At 40.9% G+C, this 22352-nt stretch overlaps 1 protein-coding gene across 1 annotated transcript in view; it reads right to left on the bottom strand.

The window, feature by feature from the left end:
- Positions 1 to 21564, bottom strand: part of pdlim2 (PDZ and LIM domain 2 (mystique)) — a 36812-nt gene extending 15248 nt beyond the window's left edge. The window contains exons 1-6 of the mRNA XM_062417972.1: positions 21441 to 21564; positions 13145 to 13271; positions 11010 to 11161; positions 7775 to 7844; positions 6947 to 7098; positions 4842 to 4905 (exon numbers count right to left, since the gene is read on the bottom strand). Coding sequence (XP_062273956.1) covers positions 4842 to 4905; positions 6947 to 7098; positions 7775 to 7844; positions 11010 to 11161; positions 13145 to 13237 — 531 coding nt within the window. The 5' untranslated portion in view covers positions 13238 to 13271; positions 21441 to 21564. The remainder of the gene's footprint in view (positions 1 to 4841; positions 4906 to 6946; positions 7099 to 7774; positions 7845 to 11009; positions 11162 to 13144; positions 13272 to 21440) is intronic.
- Positions 21565 to 22352: the final 788 nt, after the last annotated feature.

Genomic DNA, 22352 nt, shown 5'->3' with positions numbered 1-22352 from the left:
CACCTTAAGAATGAGTTTAGAGTCATAAATGGAAACAGTTTAAATTTGTACAGTTTGCTTTGCATATGTCTTTGCTCTAAAGATAGTCAAAATTCAGGGTAAGCTGGTAGTTTTGGATCTGTTGCTTCAGGGCAATTCAGCAGAGTGGATGCTTCCTGCAAAGCACACACCTTCTGATTAAAGGCCATAGAAGCTTTTGATAAAGATGTACTGCAAAGATTTCCTGAAAAACATTAATTCATGTTGCAAACTGATGGTATGGTATGAGAAATGTAAAAGGTCAAGGCAAACATTCTTGTCCCAAAGGAAAATTGTAACACTGAAAGTAACACATTGTAACACTGAAAGTAACACTATACAAATGTTGGATGCACTAACCACAGAGAAACATTGAGATGACACAGTCACACAGACACTACATGCCCCCTATTATAAAATTCAGCAGAATCAGTCAAAATCCTTCAATAAAGATTAATTGCACCCAAGACAAAAGCTGTGAAGTGGAGTATCCATTTTAAACATGCATTCCTAATCATTAAATATTATCATACATGTGTGGGTGCTACAGGCAGTTTGGACTTGTAATCAGCACGAGGGACATTCATTTTTTAAAGCACTCAAGGCTTTGCAGAGTGGTGTGATGGCTTAAGTACAGTTTGGGAAAGTCAGCAGACTCCGTGGTGTCCACTCAGCTCCATCCCCTCCCCCACTTCTTCCAGCTCCCATCACACAACGGCAGGCCTTGTGACACAGGGGAAAAAGCAGCAGTCGTCCATGGCCTCTGCCGTCACAGCCACCATTGTACATGGGCATTTTCTCAGGATATCCAACACCCTGGAAAATGGGGGATCCTGTTGCGCATCCCACTCTCCTCACTTAGGGAGCCAAAACAAGGGTGGAAAAGCCTTTTAGGAGCTTTTCAGAGTGGCTGATCACCTGATACAGCAGCACTCTGCACCTCTCAGTCAGGACAGAGGCTCTTGTCATGGAGGCTCCACATCTCAGCATTCACTGGGCTGCTGTGTTCATGCCAGCCTGAGCAGCATAATGCTCACAGTGCCCAAGGCAGGCCTCTTCCCAGCTATTTCCCCACCAAGCACTCTGAAAGAACTCTACTCACTAATCACAGTACTGCGGCGGGAGGCTCGTCACCACTTTAAAACCAGAGTAGGCATTTTTTGGAGGAAGGGGTCAGCCAAAACCCAAAACTCTCATCCACCAGGCTGGATGATGGTAAACAGCAAGACTGTCAAGCATAGACGGCAGAGTAAGAAAATCCAAATCAGCTTTCAGACCAGTAAAAAGGAAAAAAGGGGGGAGAATGTAGTGCACAACGCAAGCAGCAGTCCTCTCAACAATTAAGACTTGGTATTAACTCAAAGCTATTGAATGGAGAGTTGAACAGTCCAAAAAAGGCCAAGTTGATATTGGACAACAGGGGAATAGAAGGAATGTAAAGCCTCCCAGAGGACAGAGATTCCAACATAAGAAGAATGAGAGAAACGGGTGAATTTAAAAATGGTAAGGAGAATGGGAGAACAGGCGACTCCATAAATACCACAAACATGCGAGGCCGTCCCGGACAGACAGCCATGACAGCAGCAAGTTCATTCCTCGGTGCTCGCTGAGAGAGATCTGAGCCGCAACACAGTTCCTAATGTGTTTTTTGTAGGCCAATACGGAAGTTTGCTCCACCATGGTTTGCTTGCCGCAGCCTCACTATAGCTCCACAGTGGGTTTTTGAATGTGGCTTTGGATTGTTGCTGAAAGCATCCGAATCTGTACTTAACAGAGGCGTACATTGCCTTCTGTGAGAAATAATATATTGAAACCTATAATGTAATATCAATGAACTGAAATGAGTATAAAAACTTTAACTGTTGAGATCATTCGGCCAAAGGAACTGATGTGACAAACCAACTGTAGTGCAAACTAAAACTGTTGTAAGATCCTTTTGTAGAGTTCCCACTATGCAACTTAATAGCTTTCATTAAACCCTCATGTGTTTCAAATTCAGATCCCAAGTTTGTAACACAGGCTTTGTGCTACAAATTATAAGGCTCAAGTCCAATTTAAGATTTGAATATCCGAATGACATCATGGGGGTTTTCTCAGACTTTAAAACTTGTTTTTAAAACTGTTTTCACAAGCTTTGCAGCACTCTTTGTGCTCTTCAAAACTGCTTGTGTGTAAAAATCTGTGGGGTGCCACATTAAAAAGCTCCAAAATACTCAACTGTGATTTCAAATGGTTCATTTCCCAGAGCCACACATTAAACAACCACCACCCTGACTTAAAGTGATAATCTTGAAATGAAATAAATGTCTGCCAAGTCACTATCTATCACCAAATGAGGCAATACAATGTCGACTGAGTTTATGGCCCACTGATGAAAGCTCTTGCATTTGCAGTATTACAAACTGGGTGACAGTGGCAACATTTCCAGGAAAAATAATGAGTGGCGCACAGTTATCGACACATTTTCTATCACCCAGCAGTGGTTGGTCTATAGGCAGAGCTAACACAACAGACAGGTTCTTCAATTCACTTGTAAGTGAATTGTCTCAGGGACGTGTGGTCCAAAAACACACCTGTAATTACCGCTTATCGCCTTACGGGGTGTGTCCATATTCCAGCGCTTTTCTCTGGCAGAAAAGCACTTTTTTAATGAAGCATTACACATGGGTTTTGTTTCTATGACAACAATATCTTGACCACTTTAACCGCAACTTATAGATTAGCATTGTCCCTTTGTTTTTATTATCCATTATGTGATTGGTTGCCTGAAAAGGAGCTACAGTGACGACACCAGTGCCTTTCGGAAAAATTCACTAGAGCACTCAAAGCAGCTGCACAAAAAAATTATTAAAAAATGCGTAGTGCAATGCTTCTTTTCCTAGGCAGCCACCTAACTGAGAAAATGTGAAAAAAAGACAGTGGTCCTCAGAAAAAAAACACTGTATGGACACAGGTGCCGCCAAAAAGAACAAAAAAAAGAAAGATCTTCGAGATTGTTAAACTCACAAACCTTCATTCAGACATTTTCACTTAAATCTCAAAAATCATGATACTTGTTTATCCAAGAGCATTCATGTTACGCAAAAGCTAATTCCCCTCCGAGCGTAAGGACTTGACACGAGACAGCACCATTATCTGCAGTTCACTGTCTGCCTGGGGCGTCAGTTGTTCAAATGAACATCACATATCACACTTGTGTCAGTTGGATCTGCCTTAACAGTGAGCCAGTCACAGAGCTGATTCATGTCTGCATACAGATATCCTACACGCCTTCCCTGCCTTAAAAAAACTTGGGAGGTAGACAACTTGACATGCAGCTTTGTAGTCACATCAAATTAAATATTAGGAGGGACTCTGTATTGCATTCCTGAAAACATTATTCAGCTGGGACCAGATTTTGTGGAGGTCATGACTGACAGGAGAATTTTATTTACACAGACTGGTCAGAACTGCTCAAGAAAAGTAATAATGCCTTCCTCAAAAGACCCACTAAGTAATATCATGACTAGACTGGTTCATCTTTCTCCAAGTATGTAAGCCACCGGTCTCAAAGACTGGACACTCCTGTGTGTGACAGTGCATCTGAATCCCATTTTACATCTAAATAGGACAACAGATCCCAGACCTTTCAAGCCAGCAGCCTCTCAGAAGAAACATTTGAATGTTTTGAAGTTCAAACCTTTGCCTATTTATTTAACTTTATGTAATGTTCACAAGAGATATAAAAATGGCTGGAATTCCTTGTGCCATTACCAAAGGTCTTGTATGTTTTTTCCTGCTCTGTCATCCCACATGTTCGGTCTTCAGTGGGACCCATGCTTGAGACTAAGCATGAAGACATAGCTGAAATAGTTCATGATGAACTTTCCCACAACATTTTCTCTCTTAAACTCACTGAAGTCTTTCCAGACGCCTGAGTCCCCCCTCCTGGTTTTGTTGCTGGAATTGTAAATAAGCACAACATAGTTCAGCGGCAGTCTCACGATAACCCCAAGTCTGTATTTTACCACTTTCCATATTTTACTGCTTACTGAAACTAATGAGTCTCCATTCAGACAACTAAAGGTTAAGGCCATTGTTTTGACAGAAAGTCTTTTTTTTTGTTGCTTGGAGCACGCTCTGAATCAAACAGCTTCAGACTGTTGTTCAGCTTAATGTCAGATATTTTAAAAGACTGGCCTTTTTAGTTCATACACTCCCCACTATAAAAATGTCAAGCCTCTGTATCCTGCTGTTATTGTGAAGTCCACATACAGTTCTCTGGACTCCCCTAACCTTTGTAGGGCATCTTTTGTGGCATCAGTGAGTAACAATTCACAGGAAAAGCTAAGAACTGAAATGTTATTCTTATAGAATGGGGCTATGCAGTCAAAATAAATACATCTCACAGGGTGCTACAGATGAGAGGACAAAAACCCTCATCTGTGCTGTCTGAGTCAACTACAGCCTGAAACTGATACAGATGAAAGACTTTATGAGGGCATTTAACATTTATCTAAACGTCATGTGTTAGTCCAGTGTATTTCTATTAGGTCCCAAACTAGTACACGTTATACGATACCCAAAAAGTTGTGCTACTATGAAATCAACTAAAATGTGAAGAGAACTTATTTTCTATAGCAGTGACAGTACAAAGAGAGGAACACAACAAACTCTGGCTGGAGAAGATCACTAAAACCATTAATCCCCTACTAATTAAAGACATTTCATTGCTAGAGTTCAGCTGTTTCTCTTTTACAGGGTGGACAGTTGTGAATATCTGAAAGGAACAAAAAAAAAAAAAAAGAGGATTTGATTAGTAAAAAAAACAAAACAGAACCAACCTGTGAGAGGGGTCTAGACAGCCTCTGACTCTTCTCATCTGGAGACCATGAGCGCAGCTGGACACTAGAACATAAGGACAACAGAGACTCAGCGACACATATGTACAATTTTGAGGTAGACAATATGACGATTTTTACACTGAGAAGATCTTTGGCTATTTTGCAATAATTTACACTGAGGTAGCTGTGCTTTGATATCAGACAATGTGAAAATGTATGCAAATTAATCATCAGGACTGACTGATTGCAATATTGTTTTTTCCCCCATCAACATGATGAATTATTTTGATTTTCCCAGGTATCATAAAAGTATTTAATATATAAAATTCTAATAACGTAATACAAGATTTTATCTATGTTGTCTACTCCTAATATGGTTCATATGTACAAACAGAAGCATTTCATTTAACTAGTTCCACAGGTCCAATCTGATGTAACAGAAAACCTGTTCATCTAGAAAAAAAATACAGTTTAAAAACAATAACAACCCACATTTGTAAAAAAAAAAAAAAAAAAAAAAAAAGGTGCACTGCACAGTCATATTGACAGTATATGATAAAAATGGATTATGATTGAAATGAAGGAAAAATGATAATAAGAAGAGGTATATATTGTAATTATGTAACAAGAATATGGCAATCAGGAAGTGTATGCCATGTGAAAAGTCCAGACAAAGGAAAAAGTTTTGATATTGACCTGTGACCTACTAAGTTGTCCAGAAGAGCCAACAAATGGCCATGTGTAGAGAAAGACTCGCGAACGTTCCACATTCTGCCTTTTGTTAAGGTGAAAGCAAACTGTGGAATGTGATATCCTGTGCATATCCTTTGTTACTACAGTACAATCCCATGGCTCCACTTTCGGTCTGTGATTTCCATACCTATTGACTTTGGGCCTGTTGTAGAGTCAAGAGAGCACTTGTTGCAACCGTCTGTCCAGCTATGAGTCTATTCAAGCTGTGAATGGACAGGTTTCTGAAAAACACTTAACTGTGACTCTGAAATATTGAGCTCAAAAAATGTCTTCTAAAAAAGGACCAATGTGTAAAATTTATGGGCATCTATTGGCAGAAATGGAATATAATATTCAGAAGTATGTCACGTTTTTCATGACCACGATACATTCTCCTTAACACATGAAAGGAGAGGCAGAGGGGTATTCAGTTTGTTGCAAGCTAGAACACACACCCACCATGTTTCCATCACTTCAGGGGACATTACATTGACTTACATTCATTTACTGGACACTTATCCTAACCGTAACCATAACCACTACATGCCTAATCTTAACCCTTATCCTAAACTTAACATAACCCTAAACTTATATTAACTTTAAATCAAGTCTTCACCCTAAAATAAATCATTTACCTTAAGGGGACTTGCTTTTTGTCCCCATAAGACAGGCGAGTCCCCATAACATAACTGTTTGAACAGATTTAAGCACACACACACACACACACACACACACACACACACACACACACACACACACACACACACACACACACACACACACACACACACACACACACACACACACACACACACACACACACACACACACACACACACACACACACACACACACACACACACACACACACACACACACACACACACACACACACACACACACACACACACACACACACACACACACAATTTCTGTCTGATTTGATCTTTCAGGCTGATTGTCCAAACTTCAAATTTCAGGTAACCGCAAGAGTGCAACTTCAGACGGAAGAATCCTTTGCTTTCATTACAACACTGGTAAGCACAGTAACAATGCAGGAGTGGACAAGCTGGCACTGTATTCAGGATCTGTCTAACAACTTCCAATGCTACAACCAAGCAAACCTTTAAAGTTCCACCAATGCTTTTTCAGCATTTTTATGGGGGCATCACAATACAGGGAGGATTCTTTACACTGTATCATTTTACTAAGGTTAAAGGAGGAGGCTGGCATCTACCCAAAAAACCCTCTGTTCATCTTTAGCATCAGGTATGCCAATCAGTGAGACACAGATTTTAATCAGATCTGCAAAATTAAACTTGACCTGCATGCTTGAACATGGAAATGTTATCACAGTAGGTCAGGTAAGCTACCTCTTGTTGATGGTTGGTGTCAGCCTCTCTCTCTTCCCGTCAGGGCTGGCAGGAGGATCTGGTGAATAAGGTCCAGGGGACAGTGATGCAGGGCTGGAAATGGTGTACTCTCTGTAGTTCTGGTTCTCATCTCGACTCACTATTACTGTCTCCTACAAAAACATCACACCAAAGCAATGTTACTGTGTCAGAATCTGATAAATGTAACTGGTTTTGGTGAAACAACTCGGTGTGTATTTACTGAGAATGTCAGTAAATACACAAATATACAAAGGAAAATACTGTATCCTCTAAACAGGTTTACAGACTATGTATATAGTATCACCATGTATCGTAGGTCGTGGTTTGGGTGCGATTTGTGAAATAAATGGGGGGGGGGGGGGGGGGGGGGCGCTACAATATATACCTACTTTTCAGACAAGAAAACAGTCCTCTTTGATAACAAACTTCTGTCCTCTTTTAAAGCTGTCCTGTGGAGAGGCCATCTGAGGCATTTCGCTCCTCTTTTACCCACATCTCTGAAAATCTCAAAGCAGCAATCCCCACCACCACCCCGGCAAATCACACCCTGAATCTCAATAAATCACAGAAACAAGTATTAAATCACTAGTTTCTTATATTGCTTCCATCTTGAGGAAATAAAGAGATGTACGATGCCTGCATTAGTAGAAAACAAGGAGCATATCCTGTGTAGTCAAAATGACGCATTATCCAAATAAAACTTGAGCAATGTTGTGTGACGAAATGTGGTCGAGTTACTGTCCTGGACACAGGTGTATATTCATTTGTCAGTAATCAAGATAAACTGTAGACAGATTAAATTCTGACCTGGAAGCGTCCAGTGAGCTGTTCAGGGCTGTTGATGCCATTTGTCTGTCCAGGGCTGGAAAATCCAATTCTTAAAAGACAGAAACCCACAGTCAACACTGATAATATCTGACTTCAGTTTACACAAAATGTAATTTCCCATCTGTATACATAACAGGATCTGATCCATGACTGCTTAATAAACAAACAAAACAGACAACCCACTAAAGTAGGCCATGTTAAATAAATCAATGAGATAAATAAGGCTGGTTTCAATAACATTCTGCACAGGCTGATGTACTCAGTGTATGTAATACCATACACTGAGTATGATATTCTGCATAACACCCATCAGCTTTTTCCCATGAATCTTAGGCTATGTTCACATCACAAATCTGATTTTATTTATTTTTTTGCCTCCAAATTACTCAAATCTGATTGTTTCATATAAGTGTGTAAAAACCAATTCACCATTTTTCATCAGTTTAGATATGGGTCACTTGCATATGTGGTGCTAGATCTGATTCATATATGAACTCTGGCTATGTGACCGTTGTCAGAACACTCAAATTGGAGTTCATGTGCTGTTTTTTGTTTTTGCTCACATTTCAGTTAAATCAAGTCAGTTAAGGACCAGAGCAGTGACACATGTCACTTAGAAACATAAATGTAAACCATTAACACAAATAGATCAAATTTAAGAAGAAAAAAATCAATTGGCATTAAGGTCTGTAAGATGAACAACTACTTAGAGATTACTGCAGAAGACAACTGCTGCAGTTTATGTCCCCCTTTAGAAAATATTCTCCTGATGGGTCTCCTTTTTCCAACTAGTCACTTTTGCTTTACTTTCTTAAATAAAAAACATGATCTGTTAGCAATACCATCATTAAATTTAGAAAGGAATATGGGCAGAATAGGTGCCAATGCAAACACACAGTGCCCCCCTGGCTGCAGGGCCAGTGGCTGACTGGCTCTTGGTTGAGCCCAGGGTAATGAGGCAAACAGGAAGGCCTGGATGCCTGTGGTCAATCACCCAGAAACACCTCTCGTGGCCTGGGATCCAAATACTGTGTGCAGGGGAGAGATGGCAAGAAGACAGAAACTGATACAGCAGCCATAAGACATTTCTTCCCGTAGGGGAGATATTAATGCGGCATGCCTGAAAAACCCATTGCTTTGAATTAGGAACTGCACAGCTGAAAAATGCTCACTTGGTGCTTCCATTTCCACCATGTACATCAAAACAGTAGAGGAAGTTGTGATCTTGAGACTGTGAGAGCGATGCGATCATTGACCGCAAATACCTGTCTAGTCTATAAGTGATGACCTCCGGCTACAGGTCTCCTTTACAGAAGTAGATGGATGAATTAGCTTTGAGCGAAAATGCTAACTATGACTTAATACCACAGAGATGTGAAAGTGACATAAATCAGCACTTGAAAACGCTGATACAAGCTGTTCATAGCGGTCATCAAGGGGAACTAGAGTTAACCTGCCTGAGGGAGATTCCTGAAACATGTGCATTGTCAGAATACCTGTCCTTTCAGAAAACTGAAATATCAAAAACACTAAATATTCACCAGTTAAGTTTAAGAGGTTTCAAACAAAAAAAGAAACAAGTCTATGCTTTATGTGAAGCTGCGACAAGGATTTTTTGTAATACAAAGGATATGACACCTGGGGTTCGAAAATATTACAAAAGTGATACTAGCCTATTTTATTACTATAATAGCGTTTCTCTACACAACCAGATTTTTCATTTAACAAAATAAGCCAAAGTTCTTCAATATTCACACCTCTCAAAATACAAGCAGACAAACAAGAACTGTCTAAATAAAATTAGCAAAACATTGATTTCTATTTCTTACACATAACACTTGAACTTTGTCCTATGGACACATTTGTTTGGTATCAAAGTTTTTCTCTCACATTAAAGTTTCCTTGTGCAGTTTCTTACTTAGAGTCAAAGGTTCAAGGATAGAGAATATCTACTGACACCCATGAGTTATTCTGATAGCCAACTCAATTAGAGAGAGAAACAGGATCAGAGGAAAGTAGCAGTGACAAATTGTTCAGTCAACATGACATCATCCATGAAGCCTCTGAACAATGAAGCCCAACCAAAAAGCTGCAAACAAAGCCTGACTAAAAAGCTTTAAGGGTCAATGATAAGACAGTGATGCTGTGTTTGCTTTGTTGCTATAAAAATAACCCCTGTTAGGAACATTTGGGGTCAGTGTGTTGTTGGATGCATCAACAATAAAGCACAGCCTCCCTACACAGCAGCAGACAAGCCTAAAAACAACAACTCTCCCTTTCCGAGGACAAGCTGATGCCAGCTTCTTCCATTGGGCAACACCAGCTGTGTGATGACGGCTGGCACCCACATCACTGCTGGTTTGATGAGGATAATCTTCCAATCAGATGTGGAGCTGGAAAAGAGGAGTGCTCTCAACTAAGCAAGGATTTGTGCTACTTGATTATAGTCCTCTTGAGAGGACGTTATGTGCTGTATGTAGCATTAAGACAGAAGTTTGTGGGAGCAAACAGTGAGGTTCTTGGTGCTGAAAATCACTGACAGTTAACAGAGTGAGATTAAAGGCATGGCAGAGCTACACAGTGGCATTGTCCTGGGCAAACATGGAGCAATGGTGTTGTTTCTGGCCTGGTGGGAGACATGAGGTCAGCAGAGAAAAATTCACTCACATGGACGTAGGACATCCAAGGCGGAATTATGTGAAAGCACACATGCGCAAGTGCATGTGTGTTTCTGTGCAATAAGAGAGCAAAGCTAAGAAAGACAGTGACAGTGGGCCAACAGTGACAAGAAATGAGACTTTAGCAAATAGCTTTAATCAAAATGCCAGCCAAGAGCAATCCTAGCTCAAAGGAAAAACCTTTTTAGTAGCCAAACCCCTGTCATCCAAACAAAGTCTTGGCAAATCTCAAAACAGGGTTTATTGGGAAGGACCAGGGAAGGGAACAGCGTGGCTCTCATACATGCTGGCATTTCCCCTGATTACAATCACTTGTTTTGTTTGTACAGTGCTTGCATGATGGAGGTAGAAACAGTGTGAAGAAGATGAAGGCTGTGGTCTTGGCACAAACACTGAAAATCACGGACATTTATAAGATTGATACAGTGCACCAAGCTGCAGAAAGTCATACAGCATACAATTAAATATCATGGTAGCAGGTGTTAGTCAATGTATCTCAGTATGTTTATTTTTATAGCAGATGCTTGTCAGTGTACCTCTGCACCGCCAGCTGCAGATGGGTCTTGGAATTCTTGATCTTGTTCTGAGCCTCCACGTTCAACATGTCGGCCGTGTTTTCCCCGTTGATCTCCAAGATAATGTCACCAGGTTGCAGGGCTGCCTGCTCTGCCTTGCTGCCCCCATTGACCTGTTGAACAGAGGAATGAGCGCCAGTTAGATCCTACTGGCCCCAGGACCTGCTCTGAACACAACACTTTATGGATGCTATTCATCTGGCAGGCAAAGACAGCTCAGTATCTTATGTCTGTGTGGACAGTTTGTCAGTGACTGACATTCAGAATTAACAAATGAGTTAATGAGAAAAGGGGTTGACGAGTTGCTAACACACTTCTAGCGACGCTATTTATCCGACTGTCTCTGTCTCCGAAACATAACACTAGCAGTAAATACCAGCAGATGCCACAGCCTTTCAACCACATGGAACGAGACAGTGCTGGTCATAGCGGACAGATTCATGACACCCTTGGGGAGAAGTCATTAGTGTGACACTACTTGATGGTTTGACTGGGCCTGACCTTTGCAACCAGCCTCACCGCATGTCAAAGCCAATGCTATACCGCCACATCAGAGGGAATTCCACACTAATGGGCCAAAACATATCGTCCGCTGCTCTCAGCTTGATTCCTGTGTCCCACGCATACACACCCAAACACATAGACTTTCACAAACTAAAACTAAAATGAGCAGCATTACATTTAACATTAAAAAAAGAAGTATGGCATTTGTCACAAACAGCGGTCGGCTCACAATTATAAACAGAGGGAGACAATAAAACGAAGAATGCAAAGAGCCAATCACAGAGGATCAAAGTCTCCTTCCATCTCTAGAGGAAAAACGTCTGGATGCAAAGCGAATGCTAGTCAACAGGCTGTTTGTCAATTTAGGCAAGCAAGAGGGCAGAGGTGCCATGTCTGTGGGCCCACTCGAGAGGCAATTAAGCGTTGCTGTGGTGACCCACAATAGTGCGTGCCTTTTCTGATTAGGACACGCCTGGTTTCACATAAACTAAGCACAGTTGGGGGTTCTTTTCTAGAGTCTTTGACCAAGCGAACCAGGGGCAAGCTATCTTTTAGGCCAATGTGAATAAAAGAGGGCATCCATGTCGTCTCTGTGCCAAGTGCCAACCACCTCAGATGATCCAGCCCCATGGCTGTTACATTGCAGGTGGGGGGGGGGGGGGGGGGCGAGCCGTTTCTGTGACTGGGCTTTGCAAACCAATTTCAGTGATGAAGTTTCTCTCTACACAGGAATCCCTGTCGCTTCACAGAACCCGTTTGAAATTTGAGAAAAGAAAACATGCTGCTGTTGTTTACTAGATACCAGTAACTAAATCAGACCTAAAGCCCATTTTTCATGAGAGGGTCTGTTTTTCTAACATAATGCGTCAAGAGGGGGCAAACAATAAATGCTTTTGAAGTCAAAGGAGCTTGAAATTCAGGCTGCTTAAAACATTGGAACCCTGCCATGGTTTACCATCATTTAACCTTTATATTCTTTAGACTACAGGGGAAATGCAGGCTGAGGTGGTAATGTGGGACCAGGACATGAAGTTGGCAGAGCTGGGTGTCTGTGGCATGTAGAAGTTTGTCTGAGCAAGGTTTCCTGGAGGTGTTTACTGTCTAACGTCTGCTTACAGTGCCAGTGTTTCCGCTTCTTCATTTCCAACCCCAGCCCCCAACACTTTTTTTCTTCTTTTCACCGACAAAAAAAAAAAAAAAAAAGATCTGTGAAAACAGCGTGCACGTGTTAAAGTAAAATTGTACTAATGCACGTGGTGATGCACGCATGTTAGTACAGACGAAAGCAGACACACATACCAACACATTCTGGGACCAGGAACACCTCACCTCCCACCTCAACTTCCACTGTAACTGTAATCAGTGGTTTCCTTCTAATGTAATCTACTTCCATTCTATTCTAATGGGTTCAGTAGTCAAGGAAATAGGTATGAAGCAGCCCGCGGACACAAACAAAGACAAGAAAAGAAACATAGTGAGGAGGAAGTTGACTTTGCATGACATGTCATTACAGACTGTGTTTCCACAGAAACAGAGGATATGGTTGATAAGGTGTGACGAGGTTCAGCAGCAGGGTGACTGTTGACGAGTACCTTCGATACAGTTATGGCCTTCTTGAAGTCCCTCCCTCCGAATATTCTGAAGCCCCATGGTGAAGGACCGATCAGATTCACCGTCAGTGCCATGGAAAGATCAGGTCAGCACACACTCGTCAAAACCCTGAAAAATAAAATAAAAAAGAGATACAGTTAACATGAGATAGAAAGTGCACAATATGTTAGACAAACATGTGCATGGCTGAATGTTTCCATCAGTATCACATGTTTCTACTAGTCTGGCTTAATATCAGATCAACAGGTGAAGACAGTGAACATTTGCATAAGCCGCCTTTCATCTCCAGCAACACTTCACTTCCACTGGCCTAAGTCCCCTTGACATGGATTGTGTAACCACATCAAATAGGAATGGGAAGAATCTGAAACCAAAGACACATGACTAACATTGCTAAAGTGCCTGCAAAGCTAAAGAGTTTCATTAAATCCAAATGGTCTTCTGAGACAAGGAAAATAAACGTGCAAGGATCTGAACGTTTCACTGTGATTCACTAGGACCATTGTGTATAATGTATACAGTCATGTAGTATGATATATGACATGTAATATGGTAGCACTTTGACATAATGTACATAAGAATGGCTTAAGTAAATAAACTTGTCCTGCAGTTCAGTGGACATGTTTAGTAATTTGTAGCTCAGGGGATATTTTGTATTTGTATGCTTCAGGTTTGAATGACTGTTGCAGATTTTGCTTCCCTCAATGTCTGTTGTTAATTTCTACATCTAATACTGTAAATCTTAAAGTTTAAAATCAAATCGCTGTAGACACCACTGTATAGTGAAACCATGTGAGGAGTCCTGATTGTTCTATACTCATGTAGACATATGTTTCTGGAATAGCAATAATGCAATATTGAGGAAGAACATATCATATTTTAACATCATCCAAGAACTGTTTTACTATCTTATAATAATATTTTTTCCATATGGCACAAATCTTTCCATCTGAACAATATTTTGGGGCCGACAGTCAGTATCGACTCTCGTGTTGTGTGTTTTTATCTGTCAAATATCTGGACAGCTACATGAGGGGATAGACAAGGAGCAGACACACCAGATACAGATGTTTAATTACTGCTGAGGATTGAGTTCAAAAATGTTACAAAATTGTAATTGATCATGACAGTGCGCTACTGTCTGTCGATTTGCACCCCCGGCCTGGGGAACCTTTTGCATGAGCTGCCTACTGGCTGCTTCATCCAACACGTCACTCAGTCTTAAATTCTCATTTAAGTTATCAGTATGTTATCTGCTGACATAAACAACATGACAAGCATGATAATGCCATTATCAGCAAGGGTCTAAAGGGTAAGCAAAGAGGTTACAAATCATGACATTGATGTTGATAATAAGTGAAAGCCTTCTCAAAATATTCTCAAGGTGATCAATTAACTTCAATGTTAAAAATGGATCTGTTACAACAAAAATAACAGAGCACAATGGAAAATATTCATGGTGATGTTTTTTTCAGTTCTGTCAAGTTTACTCAGATATTATTAATGGTTGTGGATGAAGCTGTATGCAGTTGTAGAACTGCATGTAGAGACACAACGCTCTGTGGTGTACAGTGATGATGGGATGAGCTCTTGCAGGTTCAACACACACACACACACACACACACACACACACACACACACACACACACACACACACACACACACACACACACACACACACACACACACACACACACACACACACACACACACACACACACACACACACACACACACACACACACACACACACACACACACACACACACACACACACACACACACACACACACACACACACACACACACAATTTGTCACTGAAACTCCTCTGTCTGACAAAGTGTGCATTTATTTCTGCTTAACAAGTAATAAATAGGTGTGCTAGTAGACAATGACATAAGCTATTTTAAGTATAGACTGCTTTAAAAGAAAGTCTACACCCTAACAATTGTGCCTCGTCTGTTGCTTAACTCAAACAAAGCTTGGTGTTGCATCAACTCTTGAAAGTAAATGTGGAACTTACGCATCATGAGTTGACTGTTCCCGTACACAGAGACACACAATGCCATGCTGGGTTTGTTTTTCAGATCACCAAAACAAACTACTTTTCCAATTGGGCGTTTTGGCATTGTATTTATTATTATCACATGAATCACTGCTATTATTGTTATTTTTTCATACATACTCTGCTTCAGAGAAAAGAAAAGCCAAGCATAAAAATGTTAAGCAGGTCAGCACGTGTCTTTAGTTATCAAGTAATCACAACTTTGTCATGGCTTTGCACCTCTGAATACTGTAACTGTATTAGTTAATGCTAGGCTAACGTCCAATGATCTAAGCAAAGTTTACTTGAACTTGAAAGTTCAGTTTGATCCAAAGCAATGTACACACTGTGGTGAAGCAAGATATGTTAATTATAATCTTTCTCAGCGTCTCCTTGTAATAAAAGCCTGTCAATGATTGTAAACATTGCATAATACAGTTAGCAAAATGTCTGAAAATATGAGGAGCAAGAAAAACTTGTGTAAATTAAAGACAGCCCCAACTAGAGTGGATCTAGGACATCAGCCACGCTACTCCCTCAAATCCCCTCTAAAACTGGCCCATTTTATCTTCTGCGCATTCCACAAGTGTTGGGACAAGCAGCGCAGTCCCAGTTACTCATTAATAGTCTGGGCCAATTAGCAGGGTTACTGGGCTCACCATCATTAGGTTAATTGCTGTGGCCTTCAGAAATAAGTGAAGTTGTGATAATGACAGGGAGCAGCTGCCCCAAGTTTCCCAGCCTGTGGGGGTGTCAATTAGTTCCATGAACCTCAGCAGCTTCTCCTATAGAGCTATAATCAACCAAGCACCCTGTTAATTCTCTACTAAAACGTCCACTGCTAGCATCATAAAAAACACTAGTGGTGAATAATGTCAAAGTGAAAGGATGGTGAAAGTATGCGACAGAGCTAACAAACAAGTAAATAAACACATAGTGGTGGAGAGAGGATAAGTGGCACACTCATGGCTCTGCTTAATTGGCCACTGATGAGGTTTTAAGACTGCACTGCTCTGTTGCTCACATAAAACAAAATGCTGAGCACAGTTTGATGAAACCTCTCCATCACACAAAGGTGCTGCTGGGCAGTTGCCAATGCACATAAAAGGTGAATTCTGTTCTGGTGACATCTCGCTGCTTCGGCTGCCACAACAATTCAACACAGCCAAACAATGGGAAGAATTCAAGTCATGAAGTCATTTTTATGGCTCACAGTTCAGCATCCGCTGCCCAGCAGGAGGAGAATGGAAATGGGTGCTGTAGGTGTAAAGAAATACTCTCACTTCCGACTGACACAATGGACAGCTTTATGACATACCTGCATACCAACATGCTGCAAAGTATCAAGTTTGAAGGACTACTAGAGGAAGTATCCAAATTTCTGTCTACCAATTTCTCCATTGGCATTCAGTCACTGATTTATTATTAGGTACACCTAGATAAAAACAATAAGGTCAAACATAACAGTGCTGCAATAAATCCTACATCCAATATTCACTCTCTGTTGAAACTATTTTTAAGAGGTGTTGATTCAACTTTACGGGCATTTCGGAAGCTGCGGTTTATGGTTCTATTGAATTGTACTGCTGAATGTGTATTTAATGTTTTGCAAGGCTTAAAATAATAAAATCAACTCAATATAAAAATATTTTGAAAATTTATTAATTGTTGAAGTCATTTGTCAAGCAAAAACATGAATACATTATTTAGCTATGACTTGTAAATTGTGAGGATTTACAATATCATGTATTAATAAACCAAATATATTTAGCTTTTGGAGTGTTGGTCAAACATAACAAGCAATTTATTATTATTGCGTTGGGTTTAGAACAATTTAGATTGCTAATTTCAGTGTTCTGTCCACCCAATTTTTATAAAATTGAGGGTTGACTAAATATCAATGCCTCACTATTTGTATTTACACGTGACTGTCCTTCAAGCAAGTACTTTAGACACTAGTAATTTAAGCTCTAAAATACTTTATCCCCCAGGTTTCCTCCACCACTGAACATGAGCAGAGGATTGCCCTGCCTTTAACAGCTGCTAAACACACAAAGAATTCATTATTAGTCAATGAGGAGCTTTAGAGTTGCATGATGGATTAGACTGCATACCTTACATACAGTATTAAGCACACTTTGAGGTGACAGGATTGATGAGATTGATGAGTCCAAAAGTTTGCATGACTAAAATAAGTCCAGACAGGATGTATTTCAGTTTCCACAGGGACACTCTTGCTCTCTGAGGAAAGGCCAAGCCTGTCATGTACATTCTGTTTTATAAAAGGCCTTTTGGCACTTGTCACATGAATGAGGGATTGTCCCTACAGGCAAACGAGATGGTGGAGGTATGAAGGAGAAAAGCAGGCCGTTCCAACTGTTGGATTCAAGAGTCATTGCTCCAACATGCGCTCATGCAAGGTTTCAACAGTTTTTACATATTTTAAGCTAAAGACTAATATGACTGCTATATTATTTGTATTTAATGCTACTCTTTGACATATTGAATGAAGTTAAAATAGTTTAATATTATTTGTTTAAAGATACTTAACTGTAAGGCACATCTTATAGTTGTCCTTATAAAGCTTCTTTATCACACAATTACATATACCTATGATGCTGCATTTGCTCTAAATGATTTGAGAGTAACTGTGGGTATTTTTTATTTCTCATTGACCAGAAATGAGTCAAGATACATGCATGTATATGTATACGCATGCTACAAGCCTCAGAACAACTCCCTGGTGGTCAGGGGAAGTGAACCTGTGTGTCATTTAGGCTGACGCTTGCAGAACACCTAACTGATGTGAAAGCTTCAATTTAGCATGTTTACTGTAACATGTAGTTATGTGTAGTTTGGGCTGAATGAGTGAAACTTGCTAGCACAAGTCTGAAGCTGTGTGCGTGAGTAATTTTCAAGTGTGTGGCAAAAATAATGACGCCCCACCCCTGATGAATCATTATCTTTTATCTGTACATCACAACAACACAGATAAGGCAACTGACAGATGATGGCAACCGACTGATGTATTCAATACTACAAAACAAGAATCTGCAGCCACACTGACGGGTAAGGCAATGGCAATGCACTGACCCAATTGGTGAGGCAACAGGCAGGAACAGCTGTGTTTTGAGTACAACTAAGGTTGATGGGAATGTCATAAGTTTTAGTCATTTGAAAAACAGAAATGTTTATCTGATGGTAGTGCTAAACAAAAGTTTAAAGGATCACCGAAGTGCTTACAGTTCACCCAGTGAGGAACATGAATGTGTGTATCAGATGTCATGGCTATCCATCCAGCAATTGTTAGAGACATTTCACTCAAAACCAAACAAATGTCAGCCTCTTGGTGGCACTCGAGGAAAGATTGGGGGGATCACCAAGGTTATTTTTCTCAGTACAATGGACATATGTACCAAACTTTGTGGCAATCCATTCAATAGTTTTCAAGACATGTCCCTACAAGCTTGCACCAAAGTGGACACTGCCATCCCAACATCCACATCAATGGCTAACAAGTTTTAGATGAAACGAATGAATAAATGAGTGAAATGGATCAAATCAATGAATAAACACTGCATTTAACAAAGTTAATCCTAAGAATTAACACCTCATTTATTCCAAGGAATGAAACATTTGGAGTAAACAAGTTATCATCTTGTGTTGTGGAAATCAAATATTCACAAATACTGAATGGCGTAAGATTAACTATGCAGATAGCCGACTAAACCTCTGTATATTTAGATGTCTGGCAACCAAACCTGGCCACCTACATCAACTCTTCACCTCTTTCCCTGAATCACTGCAGTGCTTAGCTGACTCTGTTTCTCTTCTCCTTGAACTCTGGGCCAAAATCAACTGGATCAAAATGAACAGGCACTGGCTCCCTGTAGTAAATGCTAATACTGAAAGAATGGCTGATGAACATAGCAGACGCAAGTACATTCAACTGAAAGGTCTGGCTGAGCTTTTGATGTGAGGGAACATTCGCTCAGATGAACCACCGTGGCTGCGGGGGAATATTCCTGGAATGAATCACGCTTGTCAAAGCTCTCGCTGGTGGCCATACACCAGTGTGAACTTTCCATAGCCTGCGTCAGTGATACTGCTGTTGACTCTACCCTCTGTGTCACACTGACAGGTTGGCACCTACCTGGACACACACCCACTCAGTAAAAAGGAGAAGAATGCAATGCCTCTCCCTGGACTTGAACAGAGTGAATTAACATTCTGTTCATTCTCCAAATCACGCCCATTTGGTCAGATGTAGCTACAGTCACCCGGGAGATGAGAAAATACCAAACAATAGCAAAGGATGTCAAAAAGGGTGTTGGTTGATGAGTTTCTTTATCTTGAATAACGTTTCTATCACTAATAGCTCCTGTGTCATCAAAATAATCACATACTGAGCCATAGCTGTCATTTTTACCAGTTACTCCCTTTTCAGTAGGGAAACTTTAAGAGTGCAGGCTCCTGAGTCCTGTAGGATAACATAATCTTTAAAACATTTCCACAGTAAAATAAGACCATCTTCATCATGCAGCTCTGCACTGGTGAAATACGGTTTGTAACAAGACAAGGACACTGGCTCCACTTATCTCCATGTGCATCATCATCTGGAGATCATGTTACTGCTCTTCACACTGAACAGACTCCACACACTACTGCTGAGCAATCAGGCCAGTTTACCACATCCTCTGCATGCACCATTAGGCCCTCCACACAAAATATGAACACACCAACCACCACTTTGTTCAATAAGCGCACCCTCTCAAAATATCCTGCTGCAACGGTGCAGCTATTTCAAAGGTGGGTGAGAAAAAAAGCTTTTTAACACGTTGGAAACATCCTTTGCCTCACATATACTACAGCTTAGAGGAAATGTGATTCAATATGAAAGGAAACAGTCAGAACAATCCTCAACCAAGACTGAAACAAAAAACCTCAAATCTTTCAGACATCACAGATAATACTGACTTCCTTCAAAGTTGTACATGCACCTCACAGAGAAGAACTGCAGACTACTGAACTAAATAAAAAAAACACCACAACAGTATGTAACAGTTCATTTGCTTCAGTTGAGTTAGACAGTTAGGAGCTGTTTTCTTGACAGCTTTCCTCCATCCAAAATAACAGTGGTCTGTTTTTGGCTCTTGGGTGCCTTTAGCTTTATCCTGTCAAACACAATATAAAGTGAGAGGAAGGTAGGTAGAACATGCACATGAAAGGCAGCCGGGCACAATCACAATGGAGAGTGTACACAAACAGCAGACGGTGGGGTTGGGAACAGGAGGTTTCTCTGGGACTGTTTTGGATTATGCATGAACTCTGAGAAACACCTTAAGTAGTTTCCCACCTGCTGAAGTATGAAGCCAGAGCTATTTATTTCCAAACATTCAGCAGGTCTGAATGAGTGAAGTGGAGGAACAGCCACGTCTAGACACTTTTAAAACAAATGAGAAATACAGGGCTGAAGACCTGGCTTGAATTTGAACTACAGTGGACGTGCTACTACAGAGTCATCACCCTCAACAGGAGAGGTGAGAAGATAACGGCTTCACCACAGCTAGACTAATGTGACACATACACTGACTTTAAGTTTCCTGAGGTTGCACATGGTCCAGCCCCTTCCACAAATCACACTGACTGCTTAATGCGCTCAAATACTTCCCGATGTAGATGTACTGAAGAGGTGCAAAGGTCTACAGTATTGTGTATAGTGTATAGTATAATGTTGGAAACCTGCACTATGTCTGGGCTGAAGTGCCTTCTGGTGAGGCGTTGACTTCTATTGACTTCCAATTACCACTTAGATTATGCATCAATAGCCAGAACAGTCACACGCGGGTACCAAATGAACACATACCTGGCATCAATTATAATTTAACAATGCTTCTCTGGATTCTTTGAGGTTCCCACACTTTTTTTTAATGAACTGTCCCTCGGGTTGAATAACAACAATAAGCCTACAATAAATCACACAAGCTGCCACATAAATATCAAAGCCACATATCAAAACAGAAATATGATATATAATGAGCAGATGATGCCATTGGAGTAAAAAAAAAGAGTGCAAACAGAACTGTGCTCTCACTCAGCAACTTTCGGCAAGAGTTTGAGAGCATTAAAGTGCATAGAGGAAATTTTTTTTTTTTTTTTTTTTTTTTTTTTACAATTGAGTTAACTGCCGTCTGGACGCCCAGACTCTTTTAATATCACAAAGTTTACTTACCAATATAAGTGCTGTGTTTTCAGGGTTGAGTGTCGCCTTCTCCACCTGTTGAATCTGCGCTCACTCCTCGACCAAACACCCAGCTCACCTCAGCCTGAAGCAGATAGGCTCCAAAATGAGAATAAAACAATGCAGAAAGCACTTTTCCTCCGTCAGTGTAACAGAGCCGAGGCGGTGATGGAGCCCTGACAGCACCTTGACTCTCCTCTTCTCTGTCGTTTCACACGTGAAGGTGGCGCGCATAAACACCACCTGTGGCTGCGCGCGTAATGGGATCACTGAGCGAAGCTCGCTGTGCCATGTGTCGTCACCAAAATAAAAGGTCTGACACAGGCAACAAACCCGGGGCGTGTCGCATAAGAGGGGAGGAGAGGGGAGGGGAGGAGAGGAGAAGAGAGGAGAGGAGAGGTAGGGACGGTGCCACAGTGATAATTGAGCCATTTATCCACAAAAACGCTGCAGCTGCGTTTTGTGTCCGCGCGCCATCTGCTGACGGTGCAGAGCAGCGCCAATTAGGCCTTACTAATGACGTAATTTACCGTACTGTCCTTTCAGCTGTTTGATTAATTGCGTTCACGTGGTATCACAGGTGTGACTGCGTGGTTTGATAAGGCGTTAATAAAACCAAACGCTGTGGGCGGGGACAAGAAGCACAACCAGAGGGGAGAGCAAAACATAAACTACGTTGACGTGGGTTGATGGATACATTCGCAACTTTTTCAAGTCTGCCCTAAAACAATAATCAGGTGCTCTTATTGCACTGACACATGTTTTTCTCGCTATAATCTGCTGTTCATACTGGCTATTAAGAGATTACTTCAATGCACTTTCAACATAGGAAACCAAATAGACAGTCCTCCTTCTGCACGAAAATGTTTGGGTTTTTAATTTTTTTTTATTTTAGCTAATAGG

This window comes from Scomber scombrus, chromosome 4, assembly GCF_963691925.1.
Source record: "Scomber scombrus chromosome 4, fScoSco1.1, whole genome shotgun sequence".
NCBI lineage: Eukaryota > Metazoa > Chordata > Actinopteri > Scombriformes > Scombridae > Scomber > Scomber scombrus.
Note: the sequence above shows the minus strand (reverse complement) of the source record. Positions and strands in the feature narration are given on the sequence as shown.